Source organism: Salvelinus alpinus, chromosome 9 (genome assembly GCF_045679555.1).
Source record: "Salvelinus alpinus chromosome 9, SLU_Salpinus.1, whole genome shotgun sequence".
NCBI classification, from domain to species: domain Eukaryota; kingdom Metazoa; phylum Chordata; class Actinopteri; order Salmoniformes; family Salmonidae; genus Salvelinus; species Salvelinus alpinus.
Window position 1 is genome coordinate 71052509 of NC_092094.1, and position 25246 is coordinate 71077754.

Consider the following 25246-nt stretch of genomic DNA (forward strand, 5'->3'; position numbering starts at 1 on the left):
ATTCTTATTTACAATGACTGCCTACCCGGCCAACAGTGTACCGCCCTATGGGACTCCCAATCACAGCCGGGTGTGATGCAGCCTGGATTCGAACAAGGGACTGCAGTGACGCACGCCTCTTGCACTGAGATGGTGCCGCTGCGCCACTCCTGAGCCCATTCGGTGCCAAGAAAATGTCAGTCTGTAGTCTTAACACACACAAAAAAAAAAAAGGATTTCTACTGTTATAGGGGAGGAAAACCGTATGAGAACATGGCCTAAACGCAGTGAAAGCAGCAGTTCAACAGCATTATGATAGGGCTATTGAGAGCACACAGACAACTAGACTTGGGCGGTATCCAGATAGTCATAACGACTTTGGCCTTCGGTAATACCAGCACTGAACACAAGGGGCACTTTCAAAACCCCACTGATTCTCTGTTATACAAAGGTTTTCAAACATGTACAATTCCATAGAGAATGCTAACGAGCGCATTGTGAACATATTGTACAGTTGGACCTAAACTATAGAAGAAAAAAGGACACTAAGTTTGCTGCATGCACAAAACAAATAGTCAGCAAGGCTCTTGAGCCAGGAGGGGATTCTCTGTGGTTACCAACCAAATGCATGATTTAGGAAGACAAACCACATGGCTAACTAGCTACTAAATGAGCAAACCAAATTTTAGACAATTAACTTAGATTTCTTATAACTGGTAAACATTTAGTTGTGAATTTCATACTGTAATTATCACCTGGAGCATGCTGCACAACAGTGAGTGACTCACACGTAAACCACATGACGACCATAAGCTACACAATAATGTGACAGCTGAAATGAATGCAATGTTCTTCATCTAAGACAAACAAGTTGACTACAGGTATTTACTTAAGCTACACATTTAAAACGTCAAATAAATAGTTAAGGATATTGAAAACCCATCCCATGACTTTCCAAATACCCCGTATACCGCTCATGCTTGACCGTCAATACTGTGACATCAATAACTAGGCCTATATATTCTAACCCTGTTTTCAAGCACATTCCCACACCAATCAAAAATATTTCACATTTTTATACAGTCCATTTGTATTGCCCCGTTGGAAAATCGCTCCCAGTGACTCGGAGCTGATGCTTTTCTCCCTATGTAGTCTTTGGATCCTAGCAGGCCAATTCCTCACGTCAACCCGAGCTAAGTCAGCAGTAAGAGATCAAATTCTCACCCACATGGCTGTACACCCCTGGGGTGTAGGTTCTGGAAAAGAAGGCTTTTACTAAAGGGATCTGATGGAGCGAGAGCGTGCATTTCTGAGCACAGAGCAGACCGCGGTGTCGTGTTCATCTACTCGGTGTAAACAATCAAGTCGTAGTAGTCATGTTCTAGGGTAGGCGAGAATCAGGCTTGAAGGGGGGAGGATTCAGGCATGGAAAGCTTAGGAAGGAGAACAAGAGATGGAAGGAACATTTTATTTGGTAGAGATGCAAAGATGACATAGGCCTGCAGTCAAACACAATTTTACAGTCACAACTGCGAAGAGTCATGGGTCTCCAATTGCCCTAGAAAGGAACCGGTGGAAACAGCAGAGGGGAATAATCTAATCAGGTTTAAGGGCAGAGAGCAGCAATCTAAACAAGATCCATGAGGTCTGGGACAATGGATCATTAGTAAGTCTAAAAATAAAGAGTTCCGTAGAGACATTAAATGCGTCGTCCTCGTCCTGCTGCAGCTCTCTGGAAGAGGCTGTCCTCTTGACAACCCCTGAGCCCTTATGTCAGAGAATAAACTGTGTCCAGCACACCACATAACAGGAGAAAGGATAAGAAAGAACTGGGACAGGTGAACGCCAAGCCAAATCCAGGTAGGGATTCAGTCCGCCATAATGCTGTTCTCCAGCCCATGACGTCAGATGAGGAAAGGGTAAGAAAGACGGCCGCTTAAAAAAATAAAATTAATAATACACCCCCGCGGTGGTGGAGAAGAGCCTTCGCAAAGGTACACGTTTATCCACTTTGTAGCGGCGCACTTTAGCTATCACAAAGCACAGGAGCGAACATATATTTGGCCTTAATGCATTCCCTTCCCTTTATTCAGTCCCAGACGATTTTATCCAAAGCGACACACTTCAACAGTTAAGGCTTTGCGGCGGAAGGTATGAGAAAAGGGCTCTTAAAAAAGGTGAACAAAAATCTAATATGCGGGAGATTGAGCCATGAAAACATTTATTTCTGCTCTTATCGGGGACCCACAGCAGTCTCGTCAATTAAAACACTTGAGTTTCAGCGTTAGCTTCTCTATAATCCGAGTTAGCGGCCAAGACGTGCATTGACCAGTGAGATGGATGATGACTGTGGCAGATGCTAGGCAGGCCTCAATATTCTCAGGGGCCGATGTAATTGCTGGGCCAAAACAAAATGAAAGCACTAAACTGCCATTGAAAGGAATGACACTGCAGTTTCCCAGGCGAGACAGTGAAAGATTTATGTTTGCAGGACTCTGCTAAGCAGTCGGAGTAAAAACCTCCGGCGCCAGTTCTTTGAGCAGATAGGCTACTCAATAAACGACTGGAGTAACAAGGCATCTCAATCGTCCATCTCTCCACTGGGCCTAATGTGAGCCAAGGAAATACAACAGCACAAATTTTGTTCGGTCGTTCGATGCTTCACAGTACTTCCCAAACACAGTTAGCTGCATAAATTGGGTAGGGACAAAGTGTAAGCCTGCATGGAGTAGAGAACACATACACATTTCTGAAAAGCAGCACGTTCTGCTCGATGACAGTCAATAATGAGCGGGTGCAGAGCTGCTTCTGTAATGGCAGGAAAAGGATATCGAAATGACCGTTACATGTACTGTGCAGGTCCTTTGTGGATCATTTCCACAACAATAAAAAAAAAAGAAAAAAAGGGTTGAATCACCTCAGCGCAGAAACAGTACAAATAGTAGACCCTTTACCAGTTTCAAGCCAAACTTGACTATTTGAGAAGCTTAAAGCTTTCTGGTTGAGGGGAATAAATAAAAAAAATCCCTTTTCCTCTGATCACTTCTTCCCTGCGAGTTATTTGAAGCATTCCGGCAGTTAGCCAAGGATTGGATAGTCAGTGTGTTGGTGTTCTGACGGAAGCCAACATTTGTCAGCGAAAGAGAAAATAATAGCAGTTTGAGGTTGCTGGCGCTAGCAGCCGAAAATCTGACAAACGTGGCTTAATGTGCCTCTTGGCAGCGGGTTGCGGCAGCATGACGACTCCAATAGTATGTGTCATAGCTGGTCAGCGTGTCAATTAGACAATGAAAACAGACATTCACACAGGAGGAATAGTCATGCATTTGGGTCCCACAGCTTTGGCGAATCCCTGGGTCCGTGTAAAGTGCCACAGACCAAAGCAGGCTGTTGTAGTCATCATTTCCTATCCTGTTGGCAAGAAAAGAACAGGCAGCGAGATGGAAATTCGGCATGGCTGTGGAAGTCTGACTGGACAGCCAGTGAGTAGAAGGTAGGCGTATAGGCCTGACTCAAATGACTAATGCAGAACTGAAGTGCTAATTTGGCAATATTGCTAGCCAACATCTCAGCCAATGGTTGTCGCAAGGGAGGAGCTTTTTCCCCCCCGATTCCAAATTATTGAGCAAAAAATTTAAACCTGAACATTTGTGAGCATTCCCAAAGACGAGCTCTACTAGTACCAAAGCCACCTATCCACTACCAGATCTGAAAACGAAGAGACCTCAGGATCTCTGCAGAGCTATTAAGCCCTGCTACTAAAATTAGAACAGGGGATCACAACATGTGGAACTGCTTTATGGTCTGGGTGCGAACGGGGGTACGGTATCAGCTCAATGAGGCATGGGAGTGCCTGTTTGCTGCACAGGGAGAGGTCTGCTGTTGGAGGACAGCGCACACACACAAGGAGAGCCTGGCCAATGCAGAGTCATAATGGCTTCCCTCTTAACCTGTTGAGGACAAGGGGGTGCTGTTTTCACTTGGAGAAAATCGTATGATTTTTAAACGGCCTCATACTCAATTCTTGCTCGTACAATATGCATATTATTATTACTATTGGATAGAAAACAGTCTAGTTTCTAAAAACGTTTGAATTATTTCTCTAAGTGAAACAGAACTCCTTTTACAGACCATTTCCTAACCGGAAGTGAGATTTCCAAAAGCGAACTCTCTCTTCAGGAGCTTGTCTATAAAAGGGCATGTCACTTATGACTGTAGAAACACGTCATACGCCTTCGCCTGGGTGTAATGCGGAAGTGAGAGAAAAAATCAGTTGATTATCTCGACCAGGGACTGAACACAACGTCTTGGACTGAGACGTGCGCACTTTTATTTATTTCCTGGGCGCGAAGTCTGACCTGTACTCGGCTCATTGAAGAACCTTTTTAAAAGGTGAATATGATCTCTGGCTTCGATTTTCTTTGATACATGTCACAATATCATCTTAAAGTATGTTTTTTCAATATAGTTTAATTATATTATTGAAATTTATTCTGGACTTGACGTGATGCGACGCAAGAATTGGTTCAAGAACGAGAGGCTAGCAATGCTAGCTAATGGTGCTTGCTAATTCTGAGGGAAATCGTTCGTTATGGATCCAAATAGTCGGTTCTGAACAAAGGACCCCTTGGAGAACATTCTGATGGAAGATCCACAAAGATAAGGACCCAATTTGGGATGCTTTTTCATATATATCTGTCGAACTGTGCTATGCTACCGTTTGACTAGAAGCAATGCTGCTGTGTGCTAGCTATTGTAGTAAGCTAATATAACGATATATTGTGTTTGCTGTAAAACACTTCAAAAATCGGAAATATTGGCTCTGTTCACAAGATCTTATTCTTTCATTAGCTATCCACCATATATTGTTCTGAAATGTTTTATGATGTGTAATTAGTAGTTGACGTTGGTGTCTGTATTTTCTCTGGCTACTGCCGTGCGATTTCTGACTGTAGCTGTGATGGTGGCTAGGATGGTAGCAGTAATGTAAAACTGATTTATAGCTAAAATATGCACATTTTTCGAACAAAACATAGATTTATTGTGTAACATGTTATAGGACTGTCATCTGAGGGAGTTTTTTCTAGGTTATTTAGGTTGGTTCTAGGTTAGTTAGGTTAGCTACTTGCATGCTACCGTTGCTGTGAAAAACTGTCTGTCTGTCTTTTGTATTTGGTGGTGAACTAACATAAATATGTGGTGTTTTCTCTGTAAAACATTTAAAAAAATCGGAAATATTGTCTGTATTCACAAGATATTTGTCTTTCATTAGCTATCCACCATATATTTGTCTGAAATGTTTTATGATGTGTAATTAGGTAGTTGGTGTCTGTATTTACTCTGGCTACTCCCGTGCGATTTCTGACTGTAGCTATGATGGTAGCAGTAATGTAAAACTGATTTATAGCTAAAATATGCAATTTTTTTGAACAAAACATAGATTTATTGTGTAACATGTTATAGGACTGTCATCTGAGGTAGTTTTTTCTAGGTTATTTAGGTTGGTTCTAGGTTAGTTAGGTTGGCTTGTGCATGCTACCTGCAGCCTACTTGTGCTGTGAAAAATGTCTGTCTGTCTTTTTTTATTTGGTGGTGACCTAACATAAATATATGTGGTGTTTTCTCTGTAAAACATTTTAAAAAATCGGACATGTTGGCTGGATTGACAAGATGTTTATCTTTCAAATGCTGTATTGGACTTGTTAATGTGTGAAAGTTAAATATTTCAATTTTGTTTTTTGAATTTGCCGCTCTGCCTTTTCAATGGAATGTGGGAGGAGTGCCGCTAGCGGCACCCGTGGCCTCAACAGGTTAATGGCCGCCGCGGGGCTCTCAGTACTCTCCACGTGGAGGTACATTAGGAAGACACCCCCAGGGTGCTCACTAGCCATGTTGCCCGTAGCGCCACAAGCCGGCGACACTGGGTAACGGAAAATACACTAACTCACGCTGCTCTTGACAACACCATTGGATCCCTCCCACTGGCAACCACATGCCAACATTCATGTAGCATAACAGTAATGTAAGGAGAAAAAAGGTAGCACTTAATGCCAATGGTCCACTCAGCAAGTCCTGCAAATGATGCAATTCACCAACTAGTAATTCTAATGCACCCAAATGCAGCCACCAGTTAAACAATAACGATATGCATTATTGCTGCTTTTCTACCATTACAAAAAGGGATAGGAAATGTAGCATTAAATTGGAAAGTGCTTTGAGGTGAGAGATGGTTTAAAATGTTTCCATTCATCTTTGGGGATACTTTCTGGAAAGAGGATTGGGGCCTGGGGAGGATAAAGAAACTCCCAAACTATGCCTAAAATTTGGCTGCTGTGTTAAGAGGGAAACTCCACCCTTCAGCAGCATAACAAGAGCCAACAGACCGCTCTGTAGAGAAACTTGTAAGGATTGTGTCTCTGCAGACTTAAACTGAGGTATTAATCTCACACCCTTTTATTCTCCCTTTTCAAGGGCGCTCATTTCAGACTTCATGTACCACAGAATTTGTGAGCAAATAAAATACATTTAAAAAATAAAATAAACACGTGCTGTGTTGCTCGACTCTCCAGACTCACTCCCTGTTTATGTTAACCCACTTCCTCATCGCGATGGCTGATCCAGCAGGAGAAGCAAGCACCACCCACCCACCTTCAGTCTGGCCCTTAGGCCACACTGCTTTAGAGAATACAAGCCATCTGCTAAGCATTCTAGGATGCGAGTTAACGGGGGGAATAACAGGAAAGGACTGGGATGTTGGGCTGATTATGTGTCTGTTGAGGGGAACAGAGGCAGACAGAGGCCATGGCCACATGTTTCCACTGGAAGGCCTGTAACGATCGCCAGAGGAAGCATTTCCCTTCGGTGCTTGCCAGGGCAGAGTAGCAGGCTGAAAACAAACACACACAGAACAAGGAAGACAGCATAACCCCCCCCGCCACACCACAATGACAGGAAATGTCCAGCTGTCAGAAGAGGAAGGAATGTGTTAAGAAAAGATAACCGCCCCCATAACATCCTACGGGTGTGGGGGGGTTTATGCCATCCTGTCACGCCGATGGCTAATTATTCCTGGACCCCCCCAAAATATTACACAAGACCTCCCCGTAACCCATCCTTCATTTTACCCTAGAGTGAAGGACGCTTGCACCTTGCAGTTGTACAAACCACCTTCAAAGGCAGCACTATGGGGAAAAAATGAAGTCACTCAGAGGTCAGAGCAGGGCAAGTATTGTCACTGTCTCGATAGGGCTTTCCCCCTCCGCCATAGAGCCGGGCAAAAGCGATCTGTGCCTTTCCAATTGGATGTCGCTGGTCGAGCGACATCCATTAAGGCAGCCCTGTGACTTACTGTTGTGGTGAAGGGGAGAGGAGCAGAGGGCTCTCTCCATCACATCCATTGGTGAGAAGGGTAAGAGACAATGAAGCACAACAGCATTCCTTTGGCTTTAATTAGCAGGGATAGAGGTCGCGCTAGGACAGGGAGCGTTTACACCAGGGCAAGGGCCGGAGAGAAACAGACTAAATGCCGTTAGTGACATAATGGCCGCGATGTGATGCCTTGGGGCACAGAGCAGCTAGACACTAACTTCACATAGGATAATATGCTGCGTGCTGCGTGCAAGGGGATAACACTGTGCAGGTCTGGTTGAACCTGCCAAAACTTGATGCTCAACAGTGGCTGTATATGAACAGGCTGTGATGACAGGTGATTGTGGGAAGGAAAACCAGCCTCAGCTCTTTGCCTGGTCATCCCCTAGTAAGCATTAACTACCAGTTCGTGTTGACGCTGAAACAAGGCGCTCATCAGGTTTTGGAAGGGGGGGGGGGCAGAAGTGGGTCAGGATATCATAGCAACAAGCAAACAATTTCCGCCCTGATCTGTCAGCAGTGAGTCAGGAAAGCCATCAGAGTCCCTGGTCCTGCTTAAGGGTTTAAGCATTGATTGTTTTCAGAGTGCTGGCTGTCTGAGGATGGGAGGGATAAGAGAGGAGCAGGGCAGTCTGGTTTGTCTAGAGAAACCCAGAGCAGGGGAGGCTGGTTTGAAGAATGGGTGACCCAGGGCTAATGCAAATAGACAGGCCCCGTAACAGGCCTTTAATGTCAGCACTGGTCTTCAGATAAGAGGAAATGTACCCCTCAGGCAGAATTACTGCCATGCAAGAGACAGGAGAAAACAGAGGGGGAGAGCGAGCACTAGGAGGAAATAGCAAGCAGCCATAGAATGTGCCAGACGTCGACAGAGCGGAGAAGGTGTAACGGATGTGAAATGGCTAGCTAGTTAGCGGGTACGCGCTAGTAGCGTTTCAATCAGTTACGTCACTTGCTCTGAAACCTAGAAGTAGTGTTGCCCCTTGCTCTGCAAGGGCCGCGGCTTTTGTGGAGCGATGGGTAACGATGCTTCGTGGGTGACTGTTGTTGATGTGTGCAGAGGGTCCCTGGTTCGCGCCCGAGGTCGGGGCGAGGGGACGTACTAAAGTTATACTGTTACATTGATGCTGTTGACTTGGATCACTGGTTGCTGCGGAAAAGGAGGAGGTCGAAAGGGGGGTGAGTGTAACGGATGTGAAATGGCTAGCTAGTTAGCGGGTACGCGCTAATAGCGTTTCAATTGGTTACGTCACTTGAAGTAGGGTTGCCCCTTGCGGCTCTTGTGGAGCGATGGGTCGGGGCGAGGGGACGTACTAAAGTTATACTGTTACAAAGGCAGTATGGTTTTTAAGAGTAGATACCCGTGTGGGTGATTAAAAGATGAACTGAGGTCCACACTCCAGTCCAGTTAGTGACAGTAACGCACCTTAAAGTTAGTTGCCAACCGCCATATCAAGTCCACAGAAGGCGGCTGGAGGAGAGATTACTGGAAACTACCTAGGTTTCCTTTTATCGGTGGATTAATTGTCAGTAAAGAAAATGATTGTGTGACTCAAAATTCTATAAAGATCTAGAAAAGAGACCTTATGCATTTCTGGTAAAATAACCCAATGTCTATATCCCATAACAAATTAGCTAACAGCAAGCTAAATGTCCATGAATGTTTGTTTTGACCCATCCCCAAATAAATATAGTTGGTTCAGAGCTCGTTTTGGCATTTCAACCTGCGTGTCATTATCACATCTGGTGTGGATGGACAAAAATCAACATGCACGTGGCCAGTGTAGTCAGCATGTTAGCGTTTTGCACAAGAAGGAATCAGTGTATTATACATTCATGTTATGATTCTTTTGGGAGAGCAAAAAAATACTGTGCATCATTTACCAGATCACAAAACAGAATGGATGCAATAATATTCATTCTAGGGGAGGAGGAAAAAGGAACCAGAGCCTCTCATCGAGTGTGTCAGATGCTCAATAAAAATTTAAGGAAAAGGGTTGAGGAAATGCTCACACCACCGACAGTTTGAACCAGTGTCAAGCGCAATCCGTGAACTTCCCGAGAGGAGAAAATTAAGGTGGATGGGGGGAAAACAGACTACCAGGCGAGCTGGAGAAACAGGGAGCAGTCCATCGCTGCAGATTAGGGCCCCGGGACGATACCTCACCTGAATGTGACAGAACAGCCAGCGCCTCTGCATCGATTCAGACGCCCAGAGGATACGGACTCTTGGACTGCTGCACACAGCAAGAGCATCGTATACAGATATCCCATTATAGTAATCTTATCTAACACATTTTATTTATTTTTTCCTCCTCCCTAGTAATCTTTATGAAGGGCCACTGCTTTTATCAGCCCCTACTTAGAGTGGACGACAGTTGTAGTGGGTACTAGCACGGCAGTGCCATTAGTGACAGTGGGTTGTTGGCCCTACAACACAAGGGATCATTGTGTGGAACTGAGGGGGGAGGGAGGGCAACTGACCTTCCCCTCAGCCTGGGAGAAGACCTCATTCAGAGCACATATGCATTTTCTTTTTATCGCCCACACCCTCTCGGCCTTGCTCCCCTTTCCATTCAGTGCACACAATCAATCAATTCTCTGTGGCTAGAGACACACTAACCCTTTCATTAGGGCCACAATGATTTCCCATTATTTCCCCCCTGGGAATGTTGTTTATGCTTTCATTTTGTGTAATGGTGTTAAATAAGCTTTTGTTTCCCCCAATTAAAACCAACAAAAAAAAAAAAGCACAAAAACAGCCATTGTGTTTGCTTGTAATCTAGTCATAAATCTCAAACTGATAAAATCAGGCTAATCCTTCAGCAAAACAAACTAGCAGCAAAATAGCAGAACAAATACTTCTAGAAAAAGAGCGTTCACTCAACCTGCCCATATGCAATTCTATAATTTCATACAGACGCTCGCGACCCTACTGTAGTTATCAGTCGGCAACATTGAGAGCAGAGGAAGGCAAACTTGCAGAACACTGCTACAGTCAACCTCCCGGTGCTCTGCCGGTATCACCGGATGCAATCACTAGTTCAGGGTAGGGGACGGGACAAGGCTGCACTAACTTGAGCAACTGCAGTGAGGAATTCAGCAACTATCACCACATATTGCTTCAAGGTACCCTGACCGTTTGCATTTGCTCTCAACAGCAAGTCTCGATTAACACTCAAACCTGTTCTTTGGAATTAAATTAACACCATTTCTCAGCTGAGGTCTGCACTCACTGCCAGGGGGAAACAACTAGGCTAAGGCTTACGGATTGAGAGGACTAAGCCACATTCGTACTCAACCACCAAGGTAAAGTCAGTCTTTACAAGACAGGCACACCCTTCCACAGACAATAGAAAGGAGAATGTTAACAAGTTGCTGTAGGTGTGTGGCAAGAGAAACAGATGAAGGAGCATCCTTTGCAGGGAGAAACAGGCAGAGCCTAGGGATCTGAATGGCACTACCCTCTACATATTTGATGGTGTAGTGCTAATGATGGTCTCATACGCCCAGAGGGGAGGTTAATGCTCAGCTACAGAAGCGTTAGAGAAACAACAAGTTTGAGACAGGTAAATGATTCATTGTTGATTTAAAAAACGCAGCTTGTGCCTTGCAAGGAGAAGTCGAAGGTTGCAAACTGCCAGGAAAATGGATCGGTTATAGCATTTATGGAGGAGATGAGCGGGAGGGGGAGCTAGAAAGCTTTCAGGGTATTCCAGGACTAAATGTTCCAAAAATAAGTCCTGCATGATATGCACAAGGCAGATCGGGCTTGTCTCCAGTTAATGTAATATAGATCAAATGGAGTTAAAATTCACTAACAGTAGGCATTTGGAAAAACGAAGTGTTATCGGTTAAGCACACTTCAACCTACCCTAAATTCCTCAGCTAGGCGCTAATGCTTGCCATTACTCTCAGAAGAGAGGGAAAGAATGCAAGCAGAGAGAACGAGAAACGGCTAATTTCTCCACCTTCCTGCTCGGTGTGTCAAAACTAAAAGATGAAGAGGGAAACGCTGACAAACACAGCAACTCCCATGGAGCCTAATTGTTAGGCCCCATCTGCAGCAACAGCCAGCCCTAAGACTCAATAGACTCAGACTAGAGCAAAAACAAATGAGACAGAGAGAAGAGAATAAAAAAGGGGGAGTGTTGGAAGGAGTGGGATGGGAGCTATTCGAAGCAGCCATGTGGATCCTTTCCTCATTCCTGAGGCCTTTGTGTACACGAGGGAGGAGTGAATGGAGAAAAAAAATGACAAAAAAAAAAGTCTAAAATGGACTCTTACAACTCACAGGAAACGGGAGACAGAAGCACCTTGAGAAACAATACAGAACAAAAATTAATACTGAACAAAAACACAACATGTAAAGTGTTGGTTCCAAATTCCATGAGCTGAAAAAGAGCCCATAAATGTTCCATATGCACAAAAAGCTTGTGAAATGTTTTCCCTTTTTTTTTTTTTTTTTACGTCCCTATTAGTGAGCATTTCTCCTTTGCCAAGATAATCCATCCACCTGACAGGTTTGGCATATCGAGAAGCTGATTAACCCTTACCCTACAATTTCCGCACCCCCCCGGATATCAAATGAACATAGCACAAAAACAATATTTAAAATTTCTGTTTAAGCTAGAGTTTTTGCATGGGCTGCGTCTCAATCCACCGCATCTACAGATGTCAACCATCCGCATCTGCAGTGAAAGGTGGCAGAGCTAGAGCAGTGTTTGTCAGACCATGAGACATCCCTAGAAAGAATAAAAGCATTCACAAAAATGTCTAGTGTCAAGTTTGGCCTACAAAGTATTATGACCATTCTATTGAAAGATGACTCATGAACAATGCCGTTCTCGGGTTATTTTTATGAAAGTATGGAGATACTTCCCTTTTAGGCACTAAACTGTTCTTTCTTATCTCTCTCAGATATGACAGATTTTGTTTTGGCCAACTGGTTGTTCCATGTAGTGAATCTGTTATTCAATGCATCCATTTGTTAATAGCGGAAATGCCTAATTTCTCTATATTTTGATGCCTCAGGGGGTCTTAATTCTAAATCAAATAGCTAAATGATTCTTGGTATGACCATCTTAAAACAATTCCATATCTTAGCTTAGAACCCCCCTCCCCGGCTCTAGAGGGTTAAACAGCATGATCATAACACAGGTACACCTTGTGCTAGGGACAAAAGGCAACTAAAATGTGTAGTTGTCAAAACACAATGCCTCAGATGTCTCAAGTTGAGGGAGCGTGCAATTGCCAGAGCTGTTACTATAAGTCGCCTCCATCGTTTTAGAGAATTTGGCAGTTACGTCCAACCGGCCTCACAACCTCAGACCACACGTAGCCAACCCAGGGATCGTCTGCGGGGCGTGGGAGGACATGCTGAGTATTTGTCTGTAATAAAGCCCTTGCAGGGAAAAACAAATTCTGATCCCCTGTGGGTGGACATGGCTCCCAAGTGGGTGGGCCTATGCCCTCCTATGGCTGCGCCCCTAACCAGTCATGTGAAATCCATTACACAGGAAAAGGAACAGGGCATTGCCTTCAGCCATTTTATGAAGCGTCGAAACAGGCTGGTCGTCTTTCCAAACTTAGGCAACCCTTTCTGCCTGAAATGGGTGTTACTTCCTTTGGTTAGGCATGTTTCTCACATACACAAACTGGGGGGGGAGGAAGGGATAGGTCAAAGTCTAGGGAGGAAGGGATAGGTCAAAGTCTAGGGAGGAAGGGATAGGTCAAAGTCTAGGGAGGAAGGGATAGGTCAAAGTCTAGGGAGGATGGGATAGGTCAAAGTCTAGGGAGGATGAGTTGAAGCCAAAACATCCCAAAGATAAACAAAAGAACCAAGACAGCTGTTGAGACAAGTATTACAACCAGCCGCATAGGCACGGGTGGGCCCACTCAAATCAGATTGAGCAACAAAAAAACAAAATTACGCTCTACTTGTCAGTGTTCCAAACGGGACATTATTTGTCTTTATCTAAACATGCACACACCATCTGATTGAATTCATAGCTAGCAGTGCACTGGCTTAGTCAGTTGATGAACAGAACAGAATAACTGGAAAGACATTGACACTCACCTTATGGGTTGCCAAAAATAACTACACACACCCCCAGTGCACTGCTTGCTATGAATTCTGATGGTGTATTAGGGTCCTATCAAATCCGTTTGATTTATTTTGCCTGATTCGGTTCCGTTACATTTTATCAGGCGCCTGTTCTAAATTTTTTCCAGGTTCTCACACAAAAAAAATATATATACATACACACACTAGAGGTCGACCGATTAATCGGAATGGCCGATTTCACGTTTTCATAACAATCGGAAATCGGTAAATTCGGACGCCGATCTTTAAAAAAAAAAATGTTTATACATTTTTTATTTTTTTAACACACCTTTATTTAACTAGGCAAGTCAGTTAAGAACACATTCTTATTTTCAATGATGGCCTAGGAACGGTGGGTTAACTGCCTTGTTCAGGGGCAGAACGTCAGATTTTTTACCTTGTCAGCTCAGGGATTCAATCTTGCAACCTTACGGTTAACTAGTCCAACGCTCTAACCACCTGCCTCACGAGGAGCCCGCCTGTTATGCAAATGCAGTAAGAAGCCACGGTAAGTTGCTAGCTAGCATTAAACTTATCTTTATAAAAAATCTATCAATCATAATCACTAGTTAAACTATCATCAACCATGTGTAGTTATCTAGCGTGTCATGCGTTGCATATAATCGATGCAGTGCGCATTCGCGAAAGAGGACTGTTGTTGCTCCAACGTGTACCTAACCATAAACATCAATGCCTTTCTTAAAATCAATACACAGAAGTATATATTTTTAAACCTGCATATTTAGCTAAAAGAAATTCAGGTTAGCAGGCAATATTAACCAGGTGAAATTGTGTCACTTCTCTTGCGTTCACTGCACGCAGAGTCAGGGTATATGCAACAGTTTGGGCCGCCTGGCTCATTGCGAACCAATTTGCCAGAATTGTACGTAATTATGACATAACATTGAAGGTTGTGCAATGTAACAGAAATATTTAGACTTATGGATGCCACCCGTTAGATAAAATACAGAACGGTTCCGTATTTCACTGAAAAAATAAACGTTTTGTTTTCGAGATGAGTTTCCAGATTCGACCATATTAATGACCTAAGGCTCGTATTTCTGTGTGTTATGTTATAATTAAGTCTATGATTTGACAGAGCAGACTGACTGAGCGATGGTGGGCACCAGCAGGCTCATAAGCATTCATTCAAACAGCACTTGTGCGTTTTGCCAGCAGCTCTTCGCAATGCTTCAAGCATTGCGCTGTTTATGACTTCAAGCTTATCAACTCCCGAGATTAGGCTGGTGTAGACGATGTGAAATGGCTAGCTAGTTAGCGGGATGCGCGCCTTTATAACGTCACTCGCTCTGAGACTTGGAGTAGTTGTTCCCCTTGCTCTGCATTGGTAACGCTGCTTCGAGGATGGCTGTTGTCGATGTGTTCCTGGTTCGAGCCCAGGTAGCGGCGAGGAGAGGGATGGACGCTATACTGTTACACTGGCAATACTAAAGTGCCTATAAGAACCTTCAAGAGTCAAATGTATATGAAATACAAATTGTATAGAGAGAAATATAATTCCTATAATAACTACAACCTAAAACTTCTTACCTGGGAACATTGAAGACTCATGTTAAAAGGAACCACCAGCTTTCATATGTTCTCAGCAAGGAACTTAAACGTTAGTTTTCTTATATGGCACATATTGCACTTTTACTTTCTTCTCCGACACTTTTTGTGCATTATTTAAACAAAATAGAACATGTTTCATTATTTATTTGAGGCTAAATTGATTTTATTGATGTATTATATCAAGTTAAAATAAGTGTTCATTCAGTATTGTTGTAATTGTCATTACAAATTTATTAAATAATAATAGGTATTGAAAAATCATAATCGGTAGACCTCTAATACACACACAAAGTGAAGACCAGACATACACGCACAGAGGCATTCCTGTTCCGTTTCTGGAAAGATGAATAAAAATAAAATAAAAGCCCCTCCGATTTTGTTAATGTCTTATGATTCCTTTTGGAAAATTAAGTTCAACACAATGTGGTTATCCTACTAAATTAAATGTCAAAGAGTTGCATTCTGTTTTAAATGTCTGGATTCCTTCTGCACTTTCCACAACAGGGATTCTATTAGGGCCCTAGTGTATGCACGTCTTTGGAACAGTAAACTCAGGGTGCTATGCTGATCATTTGAAATATATTTTGCAGCATGTTTCTTAAGACCTTCTTAGCCATGAATTAACATTCTAAAAAAAACTTGTCTTCAAAAATCAAGTTAATGGTTTGAGTACGATCAAGTAGCGCAGTGCAATAGTAAAGTAGCCTATTCATCTAATGATAATTCAATTATTTGATTGGTAGAATTACAGATCGATTGGTAGAATTACAGATTACAACGTCTCTAAACGGTCAAGTCCTGTTCACGCCATGCATAATTTGTTATCCAGTGTTCCAAATGCTGTGCCATTTCCCTTCTGACAGGAAGCACCGTGACCTTGCTTGTGGAACTTGGAGTTGCTCAAGTTCAGAGAACAGCTAAACGGAACTCAATTTTAAATTAAAAGGGGAGAATAAAATGTAAGATCCCATAAATGGCTGCTTAGCAGAATGGCTTGGGTGACAGAAAAAGCCAGACAACTGTGGCAGAGGCGGTTGTGATAACAGCCCCAGCACTCACGGGATTGTGGCCCGAGATAACAGGGCAGGCAGGGCCTGTTGGAGGATGACTTCATCAGCTGTAGCAGGGCCGGCCTGCGCATGGCCAGGCTGAGCGCAGACAACAGCATGCGGGCATCAGATAGTCCCGGAGAGGGGGGAAGGGGGGGGGGGTGAGACACTATGGATCCTGGGACAGCCTTGCACTCACCCGGTCAGCCTCCTCTGGCTGCCCAATTTATTACCCACGGAGAGCACAAGGGAGCAATTGAGAAAAATCAGGCCTGCAACTCAGCTTTACAACTGGTCGCTCAGTGAATGGGTCTTGTTAATTAAATTCTATCTTATAAGTGGTGCCTTGGGAGGGAATCAGAGGCAGGGGTGTGGAGGGGAGGGTGACAGAGACCCATAAAAGGTTTCAGCCTGCACAACAACCATGCCCCGACCCCCCTCTCTCTCCCCCAGTTGAGAGCTCGTGTCTCTGAAAGCCCCAGGCACTGTCTTACTTTGCGAGTGGCACTCAATCTTGTTTGATGGCAAATTGATTGCGTGTCGAAGGTTAGTGCAGATCTAGCCCTGCCCTGTGCTTGCAAAGGGTCACCCTACGGCAGGAAATGAAGTGCCTCGGCAACGGGTAGGGACTGGGTATAGACCCACAGAACCGCATACTCTTCTGTAATCTTTATTAAGGCCAACTCTAAACCCTGACTGTCCCAGGGGACTTCCAGTGCCTAAACAGATTCACTCCTCTAAAAAAACATGACACATCGCAGGGAAGCATCTGATTAAACACCAGCAACAAACCGTAAACACGAAACTCTATCCATTGTGCTTCGGTTAGCGGAGAATTAGTCTGCTCTAACGCGCGACTTGCAAGGGTTAGATGGAGATTGTAGAGAGACGGCCTTTGAACAAAACAGATTAGGTTCGAGTAAAAAGTCATCGGGTTTGACATCCAAAGAGATGACTATACAGTCTGATTCTAGTCTATACTGATTTAGTGCTTACCCTTACCGGCTCTAAACCAAATGCCTGTACTTCAGCTGCCTTACAAAATGTTATAGGATCTCCATGCCAACAGAAAATGCAATTTGTTTAAACAAGTTTGCTTGTTGGGGTGATGATAATGTAATAATAAACAAGACAAAAACTTGGCAGGTGTCACCACAGAAAGATGACCTGCTTTCAAAAACACCTGTCAAGTCAAATGACCTTGACTGGCGCAATACAAGGACCTAGGCAACACACGCATCTTGGTACCGAGCTAAACCAGGGAACCGGGAGTAGTTGTTACACAAGGGGATCACAGAGGCTAATGCTCGTGATGTTGCCTTTCCCTCGCCATGGAAACAGCTGCGCACACACACCAAGTTGAAGGCACAGGAATGTGTGTTGTCTACGCACGCGTGTGTCCGCAGCTGTCAGCAGAGCTCTGAAGGAGAACCTTAACTTCCTTCCCCTTCCAGCCGACTTTGCTTCAGCTGTTCGGTTTAGACAGAGGGCATCTTGTCATGTGGTCAAAGTGCATTTCTGTGTGAGACGAGGCAAAGTGTTGAGTAGTGGTGCCATACCAGAGTGACTTCAATACCAGGTTTCGTATCATGATAAATCAAAGCATATTAGCAAGTCAGACAAATGGCACTTAATACAGACAAACTCGGCTACCGTGCCATTCAATCACTGGACATCTTTTAAGTTTAACATCACTACGTTCAAAAACGTACATCCATTATGCTGAGTCTAATTGATTCATGCACAAATGGCTTTTACCAATCTAACACTACCATTATATTAGAGTTTTACCCTTCAAATAAATGCTATTGATAGACTGGGTAAATCAAGATGTAGCCAAGGCCCATTGCATTGTAATGCTCTAGCCCATTCTGCCTCGGCTCCCTACTCATGTGTCACAGAAGTTAACATGACGCAGCCTAGACTCCCAGTGCAGGTTAATTGGAGCAGACATGGTGCACTTTAGCTATAAAGAGTACATCAGCTGCGCTAATACAGACTTGATCAGCGAGGCAAATTTGACAGAAGTATCAAAATTCTACAACAGAACCATTTTACATGTTCTAGCGTTCAAAAAGTAGAGATGTTTCAGCATCCCATGCAACACTACCTGTGAGTAAATTATTATTCTCAATATGAGAACTTTCCAGTGTACTTCTCCATAAGACAATGCTGCTGAAACATCAGGAGATAAAAAATGTAAGTCTGTTTTCCAAGGGTATTTCCTTCAGCCAACTCCCGTTGTCATTCAGTCACTCAGCAGGTACCAGGGTCACCTTGACTAAATGTACTAGACAGGTGTGATTCCTATAGTGCCACTTCCTATGGAACCAAAATAGAATCCCAGGCTATAAACTACTTCCTGGAAAAATCTGCTGACACCTCATTGGAATCAAATTATTCACACAATAACCCAAGGTTAAATAAACAAAATCACTGCAGTCTGCAAGCTGTCCTCTCAGACAGAAATCACAATGAACTGCAACGTTTATCCTCGCCAACTACTGAAACCGTGGTCGGCATTTGAATAACCTGAATGGCACGCAAATGTACCCCACACGACTAGCTTCCCACTGTGATTAATAGCAGCAGTCTGCTTTATAAACATCATACTGCTATGGCATGGTAATGCTTTTCCCCACACTCAGGTGACGTTTGCACTCAATATTACAGTAGTGCACTACAAATGGGGATGGGCTCACGCCAGAAAATGCAAGTCCAAAGAGTGCGCAAAGAGGGCTGCACCTAGACAGCCTCCTGCTCTGGGGTGATTTTCCTCACACACACACTCAACATTTGACAGAGGGGTAAAGTTTGGGTGGCTGCTGTGGTAAGCCCAGAAAACTGTAGAGCTGGAAAGCGCAGAAGACAGCATGTGAATTGTGAAACCTCATGTGCAGCCAGGGAAGGGGGGGGGGGGCTCAGCCCCAGTCTCTTAAACTTCCCCCAATACTCTTGAGTAAAAAGCCCAGGGTGGTGCAGCCACATTGGGCTGCCAGGTGAGCGTTCACTGTGGCCAGGCTTCCAGAGCTGGCTGGGTAAACCGATTCAGCAAGAGCGAAACACTGTGGTGCCTGGTCCATTTTCCTCTTATCTGGAGGAGTTTGGGTACAATAGTGGGGGTAGGGAGGCAGGATGAAATTCAGGAGAGAAAAAAAGGCCCCCAGTTTCCTGTCTCCCTTGAAAAAACAGCAGGGAGGGAAGGAAAGGGTTGAGTGAGCAGGGGTTAAAGCAACAAAAGAATCATATATATATATATATATATTATATATATATATATATATATAATTTTTTGTTGTTGGTAGAACAGACATGTTTGCATGTATTAGGGTGTCTCATCTCCAACCAACCCCCCTGCGATTTTTTATTATCTCCAAAACCACCTCTCCAGAATTCATTTCAGCAATGCTTCGTGAAAGTTGTGAGTTTATCTAAACTGGCTTTATGGTAGACTGGAGAGGTAGAAGCCGACTGATGAGGTATTTCAGATGTCACAGTGCAAACAACTTGTTTTACAGGTGATAATACTCCTTTGACTGAACTGGTTGGTAAAAATGTGCACCATGAGATAAACATGACACATTATGGTCCTATATTTGGAATAAAACTCAGTCTTCAAGAAAGTACTTCACCAGACTAGATTCAACGGAATATTTTTCGCAATACCAACGCACTATAGCGACACTAATCTTTATTTCCAGAAAAGTGACTAGATGTCAGCTGTCCAGATAAGGGCAGGACAGTGAGGGGGAAGTGGCGCTCTCTAGCGTCACCTACTCAATTACATAAACCACACACAAGACTCCCATTATGAATAGTACATTGGAGGGTTTCCCAAACTCGGTCTTGCACGTTTTGTTTTTTGCTACACAGCCGATTCAAATGAGTTGGTTATTTGAGTCAGCTATGTAGTTATATACAATAATGCAGTTTTTCCCTAACAGAAATAGGCCGCAATAGCAGTATATAGTTATGTAAACCATGGATCTGAAGTGGCAGACTAGAAAATATCATGCGACAACGTGGCTGAGACGATGGCACTGACAAAGGCATGTAACAAAACTATACTATAGAATGAACAAACTACACAATTTCTACCTAAACAGTCGATACTTGTTTTCGCGGTTAATAAAAACATTTTAGCCTAAAGACCACCATTAGCTGCAAATCTAACGGAACTAGAAATATTTTCACGGCAAACCACTGCCGAGCCATTGTTTCAAAATCCGACCCGCAACAGTCGAGGAACATTCAGATGTGGCGCAATTCCATCAGGCAGCTGATAAACAAATAGTGTATGCATGTTTATCCCAACAAAAACGAGCTGTTATGGAGTGAATACAGACAGATGCATTGTGTTTGATAGGCAACTTTGTCGTAAGGTTGTCCACGAAGGCTGGCACGTTTTATCCTGACAAGTTTGCTAATTTTTTACCAATCCATTTCACACGAGTTCGATGAAACGTGGAGACTGGCTCTCTAAAAACAAACTCTTATTCACCCATAATCATACTTGACAGGATAGGCTACAATAGAATATACAGTTCTCAACCAGGTTCTTCCTACAACTAGGGTACACTGGTAAGAAAATGTCGAGCTAGTTTATCGGTCCTGGCTAGCTAGTTAGCGGGCTAAAAACTTATACTTCGTCGTCACATGTAAAGCCAAACGACATGTTTAGCTACAAATAAATTGAGGTTTGGTTGGAGAGAAAACCCTTGTTGAATGGTGCAAGAAACTAGTTTCACTTCCTCGAAGTTCTCAATTTGTAAAGTTAAAAGAAGAAGTTGTGTTGCGCTCTGCGATACTGTAACTCGCTAGCCTGCCATGTTAGCCGGGCTATGTAGTTAGCTACTATGCCTGCGCTCTTTGCAGCAAGAATGCCCACCGAGCTCGAGAAATACGATTTCCCTCCCAACCTCCCCATTTCTCAAGGCGGCATTTACCTTCATCGAGAAGCCTTTCAAGGTGTGTAAAGATGCCGCACAGATTTGGCAAACTGGTCATCAACTTCTTTTCGTTCAACAATTGCATCAAATAGTCGGGACTCGGCCTCGGCCTCTCCTTCACTTCGATCTCCCCGACCATCATCTTTGCGTCGAGAGTGCGAGCGAGCCTCCAACAGAATCCTTTCTTATGAAAATAATTGTTTTTAAAAATGCTCAAGAAAAAAAAAACTTGCAGATCAAATCCTTTGGTTCCCCCCAAGTTTCGATCGCTGTAGTTTGACGACCCTGTGTGCAATATCTGAATTAAGTTGTTGTTGTTCGAGCGGAGAGGAAAAAATAACCACTATCTCCTCCCAAAGAGTTCGTTCGCCGTGTACTCTCCTTTGCTCTGTGCGCCCAGGGACGTATCAATTTAACCACTGTCAGTGCGAGCGAGTATTAACCGAAAGCGTTCGTCCTCCTCTTCACCTATTGGCCAGAATCGCTTTCAAGGGACTGATGATATAACCAATAATGACAAGGTACTGCACCATGAAGGCGGTGACGTGCCAATAGGTATCACGAGCTACACAAAGATTAGAGCCAATACAGTGCATGGAATACAGTGGACGTTTAATTACAGATTTCATACACAGGTTGTACCTTGTCGTTTGTCTCTAACGTTTCTCTGTAACTACCGATATATCCTAATCAGAGCCCTAAATAGGATATTTCGGTAGTTTACAGCGAAATCAAAAGCATAGGATACTTTGGAAATATTGCAAATTAAGCATTGTTACATTTCACCACTTAGATAATGATGAATGTTTTAATTTGATGGAGATAATTATATTCAATATTATGGTACACCCCCCTCGCATCTTCAACTGTGATATGATATAAATATAATTATTAATATTGGACAACCAACAGTTGTATTATTAGTTGTGTGACCAAAATAGACACGGGTCATGACATTTAAAATCGAAAACAGCTCCCTAAAATACCTCTCAAGGTCCGCTTTGGATGAATTAATCAATGTGACAATAATCAGTACATGCCTAGGCTATTATAACAGGCCTGCCCCTTACTTGGACAGACCTTTCCATATCCATTGAAGCTGAACTCAATGCAGATGATCAATAGCCCACACAATGGAGCCACCTGGGTCGTTCAGTAATTGTCTAATTCAAAGAAACCCTGTCATGTTCTAATTTTGGCAGCTGTCGACTGAGCGCGGCCCACCTAAATCTGCGAATTTGACCTTGGCCCCTATTCAATTGGTTCACTGTAGTCTATCTGCCTTTTGTGGAAGTAGTCCCTCTGCTTTGGCGTATGAATACTAACCAGCTGCACTGTGACCTGCTTTAGCCGTTGTGTCAGCCCTCAGTGATACACTTCATTCCAGGGCCACGTTCAGTTGTTAAACGTTGTCAAACGTTGCAGATAGAAATGCAGTGAATAGCACCGACATAATTCCTTGTTCTACATGCTGGAGAGCATTGTTTGTTCTACATGACATATTTCTATATGCATGTTCCAAAACGTGTCCTGCTGAACGTGTCCCTGGATCTATCACTGCAGGAGGGGAGATGTGATATGTTTGCCCATAGAAAAAGAATGAGGTCTATTAATCATTGTAATTCTAAAACATTGTGTTGTTGTAATATCTGTCCCTCACACTAAGCTGCTACAATTAGCCATCTCAAGCTGTGGTACATCGAACAAGACAACAAAGTAGAAATATCATTAACACTGACATACCAGATCTTAAGACATTTATCCACATGATTGTGTTGCCATCCGTCAGAGGAAAAAAGCCTCCAACATGCAATTTACGCCTGGGGTAAGATATGTGTGCCCCCTCTCTTCCAATTACCAAAGAACTGCTGTGAATGTACGCAATACCGGCGGTAAAAACACATCACAAATATATGGATTTTTATTTTTAAAGGATAGATAACTGGATCAGGTCCCTTTTACTTAAAGGAGAGATAACACACTGGGCAATACAGGGGGAAAAAACTAGGAAGATAGAAAAATAAACCCTTATTTTCTGTGACTCAGAGATAGCCAAATTGTTCATGGTGTTTGCTTTATGTTTCCCTTTTTCACCACCTCCCTTATTTGAACCAAAGTGATCGAGAAAAGTCACAGATTTCGGGAATCAAAAAGATCTGGCATTTATTTCAAGCTTTGAAAATGTGTTTATTTTTTTATCTCCATTGGCGCGCATGGTAATTTGTACCTTGCGCCTGGCTTTGTTTCTAAGTTGGGTCACATGCTCGTGGTGTAGATGTGTGTGAGTGTGTATGAGAGAGAGTGACTGTCTTGGCAGCGAGCTAGTGTACAGCTGAGATATAGTGTTAATCACCCCCATTGCACCCCCAACCTCTGTGTTTTCATATTTTATTTAATAACACGGGCTCCTTTTAACAATTAATCCAATTATTGAGGCTCCGGATTATTTTGTGAACATGCGTTCGTTTAGCTCCTTTTGAAGAGGGTGTTAAAGGGCCACTGAGGGGCCACAGTTCCTGGCATCAGAGGCCACTGCCACAAGCAAGTCAAGGAAATTATTCCAGCTAGGTTGAGATAACACTGTGATAAAGCTGTTGTAACATTCTCTATCACAGCAGTAGCGATGCTGAGGCCCAAAGGCCCTGTTAACAAACATACACACAGCACAAAATGTGCGTAACAAAACCCATTTTCTTTCCCATTTGTGTTCTTGTGTTCTATAGCCTACTACTGGATACCTACAGGCAAATATGCTGCCTGAATCTGGGTCAATTACAGACAAATCCATGGGAGAGAGAGAGGGTGAAATAGAAAAGAGAAGTAAGCACATTGTTTGAGAGGCTGGCGGTGGGTAAAACAAGGCATACTGTACATAACACACACACAAATGAACCCCAGGAGACCTCTGAGTACCTGAGATGATTATAAGTGTGTCCCTGTGTGGTTGTGTGTTTGGTGGGGAGGGGGTTAGATGCAGTGTGTGTGTTAGTGCATGGGGGGTGGGGGGTCAATAGTATTCCTCCATTCTCCACAGGTCGGGGGGGGGGGGGGGTCAGAGGAGGCTCAAAGTGGAGCGGCTCCTTTCCCTTCTTTTTTACCCTCTCGTTTTTTACCCATCCTCAGCAATCAGCAGCTCCGTCAGCCTGGGTGGTGGTGGATTAGGACTCTAATCCAGTCAGCAGCGTGGCGACAGATATCACATGATGGATGTGGCTCCCCGGCACCAATGCAGTGCTCTAATCAAGCCCCCGGGCAGGCGCTGTCTGTCCGTAAATGCCACAGGCCACAGGCCACAGGTCACAGGCGCAGCTGGTCGCTGAGAGTGGAGGGGTAAAGCCAAGGACTGTATATTTTGTTTTCTAAGGCAACATTTTCCATAACCTCCTTGGCACCTTCTCAATGATATATTTGAGTCTTTTCACCTTTTCACCCTAAAGCAGGGCTGATCCCGACATGGCATTGGATGAATGGATGGATGATGGATTTGGTGAAGAGATGGCAAGCTTGGTTTGCAAGTGTAACAAGTGTTATTGTTCAAAAGTCCTCAGATGTTACATGGAATAGCGCTTCTGTTGAAGGTCACCTTGGCGCATTGCCTTTTTCTATTAGTGGTTCGTCCACTCGGTGGAATGGCATGCGTGGCTGTTGTCACAGGGGGAGGAGGGAGGGAGGTTGATAGAACTAGAACAGCTGCAGCCACCTCTTGATAGGACAAATTTCCCCCCAACCTGCCTGCCATTCATCAGTCAGCGGGACAAAAGTCAGCCTAATGGCACTCCAATGACCTACAGCGTCCTAAACCATGGGTCACTCTGACAAACTGGGGACAAACTGCGAGAAGCACATCTGAAAAGTCTAGGAATGGCTAGAGCTCAGGTGGAAATCCTGTCAATGCTACAACTGTAACCATGATTGTAAACAGGGTGGGGGTACTCCTAGCCCCACAGCAGATAAGAAAGAGAGAGTGTGTGCGTGTGCATGTATGTTGTCCATGCATGTGTGTGTGTGTGTGTGTGTGTGTGTGTGTGTGTGTGTGTGTGTGTGTGTGTGTGTGTGTATGTGTGTGCGTGCATGCGTGTGTGTGTTTGTATGAGGCAGAGGAGTATGGAGAATGTTTGTGAGTCAAATCAAAATGTATTAGTCGCGTACACATATTTTGCAGATGTTATGTAGGTGCAGCAAAAAGCTTATGTTTCTAACTCCAACAGTGCAGTAATACCTAA

The 25246-nt window shown here is 43.7% G+C and overlaps 1 protein-coding gene across 2 annotated transcripts in view; it reads right to left on the reverse strand.

Moving 5' to 3' along the window:
* LOC139530558 (protein quaking-A-like) overlaps positions 1–21441 on the reverse strand; it is an 83202-nt gene extending 61761 nt beyond the window's left edge. For both annotated transcript variants that reach the window (XM_071327077.1, XM_071327078.1), the window contains exon 1: positions 21021–21441. In XM_071327077.1, the coding sequence (XP_071183178.1) occupies positions 21021–21165 (145 nt within the window). In that variant the 5' untranslated portion in view covers positions 21166–21441. The remainder of the gene's footprint in view (positions 1–21020) is intronic.
* Positions 21442–25246: the final 3805 nt, after the last annotated feature.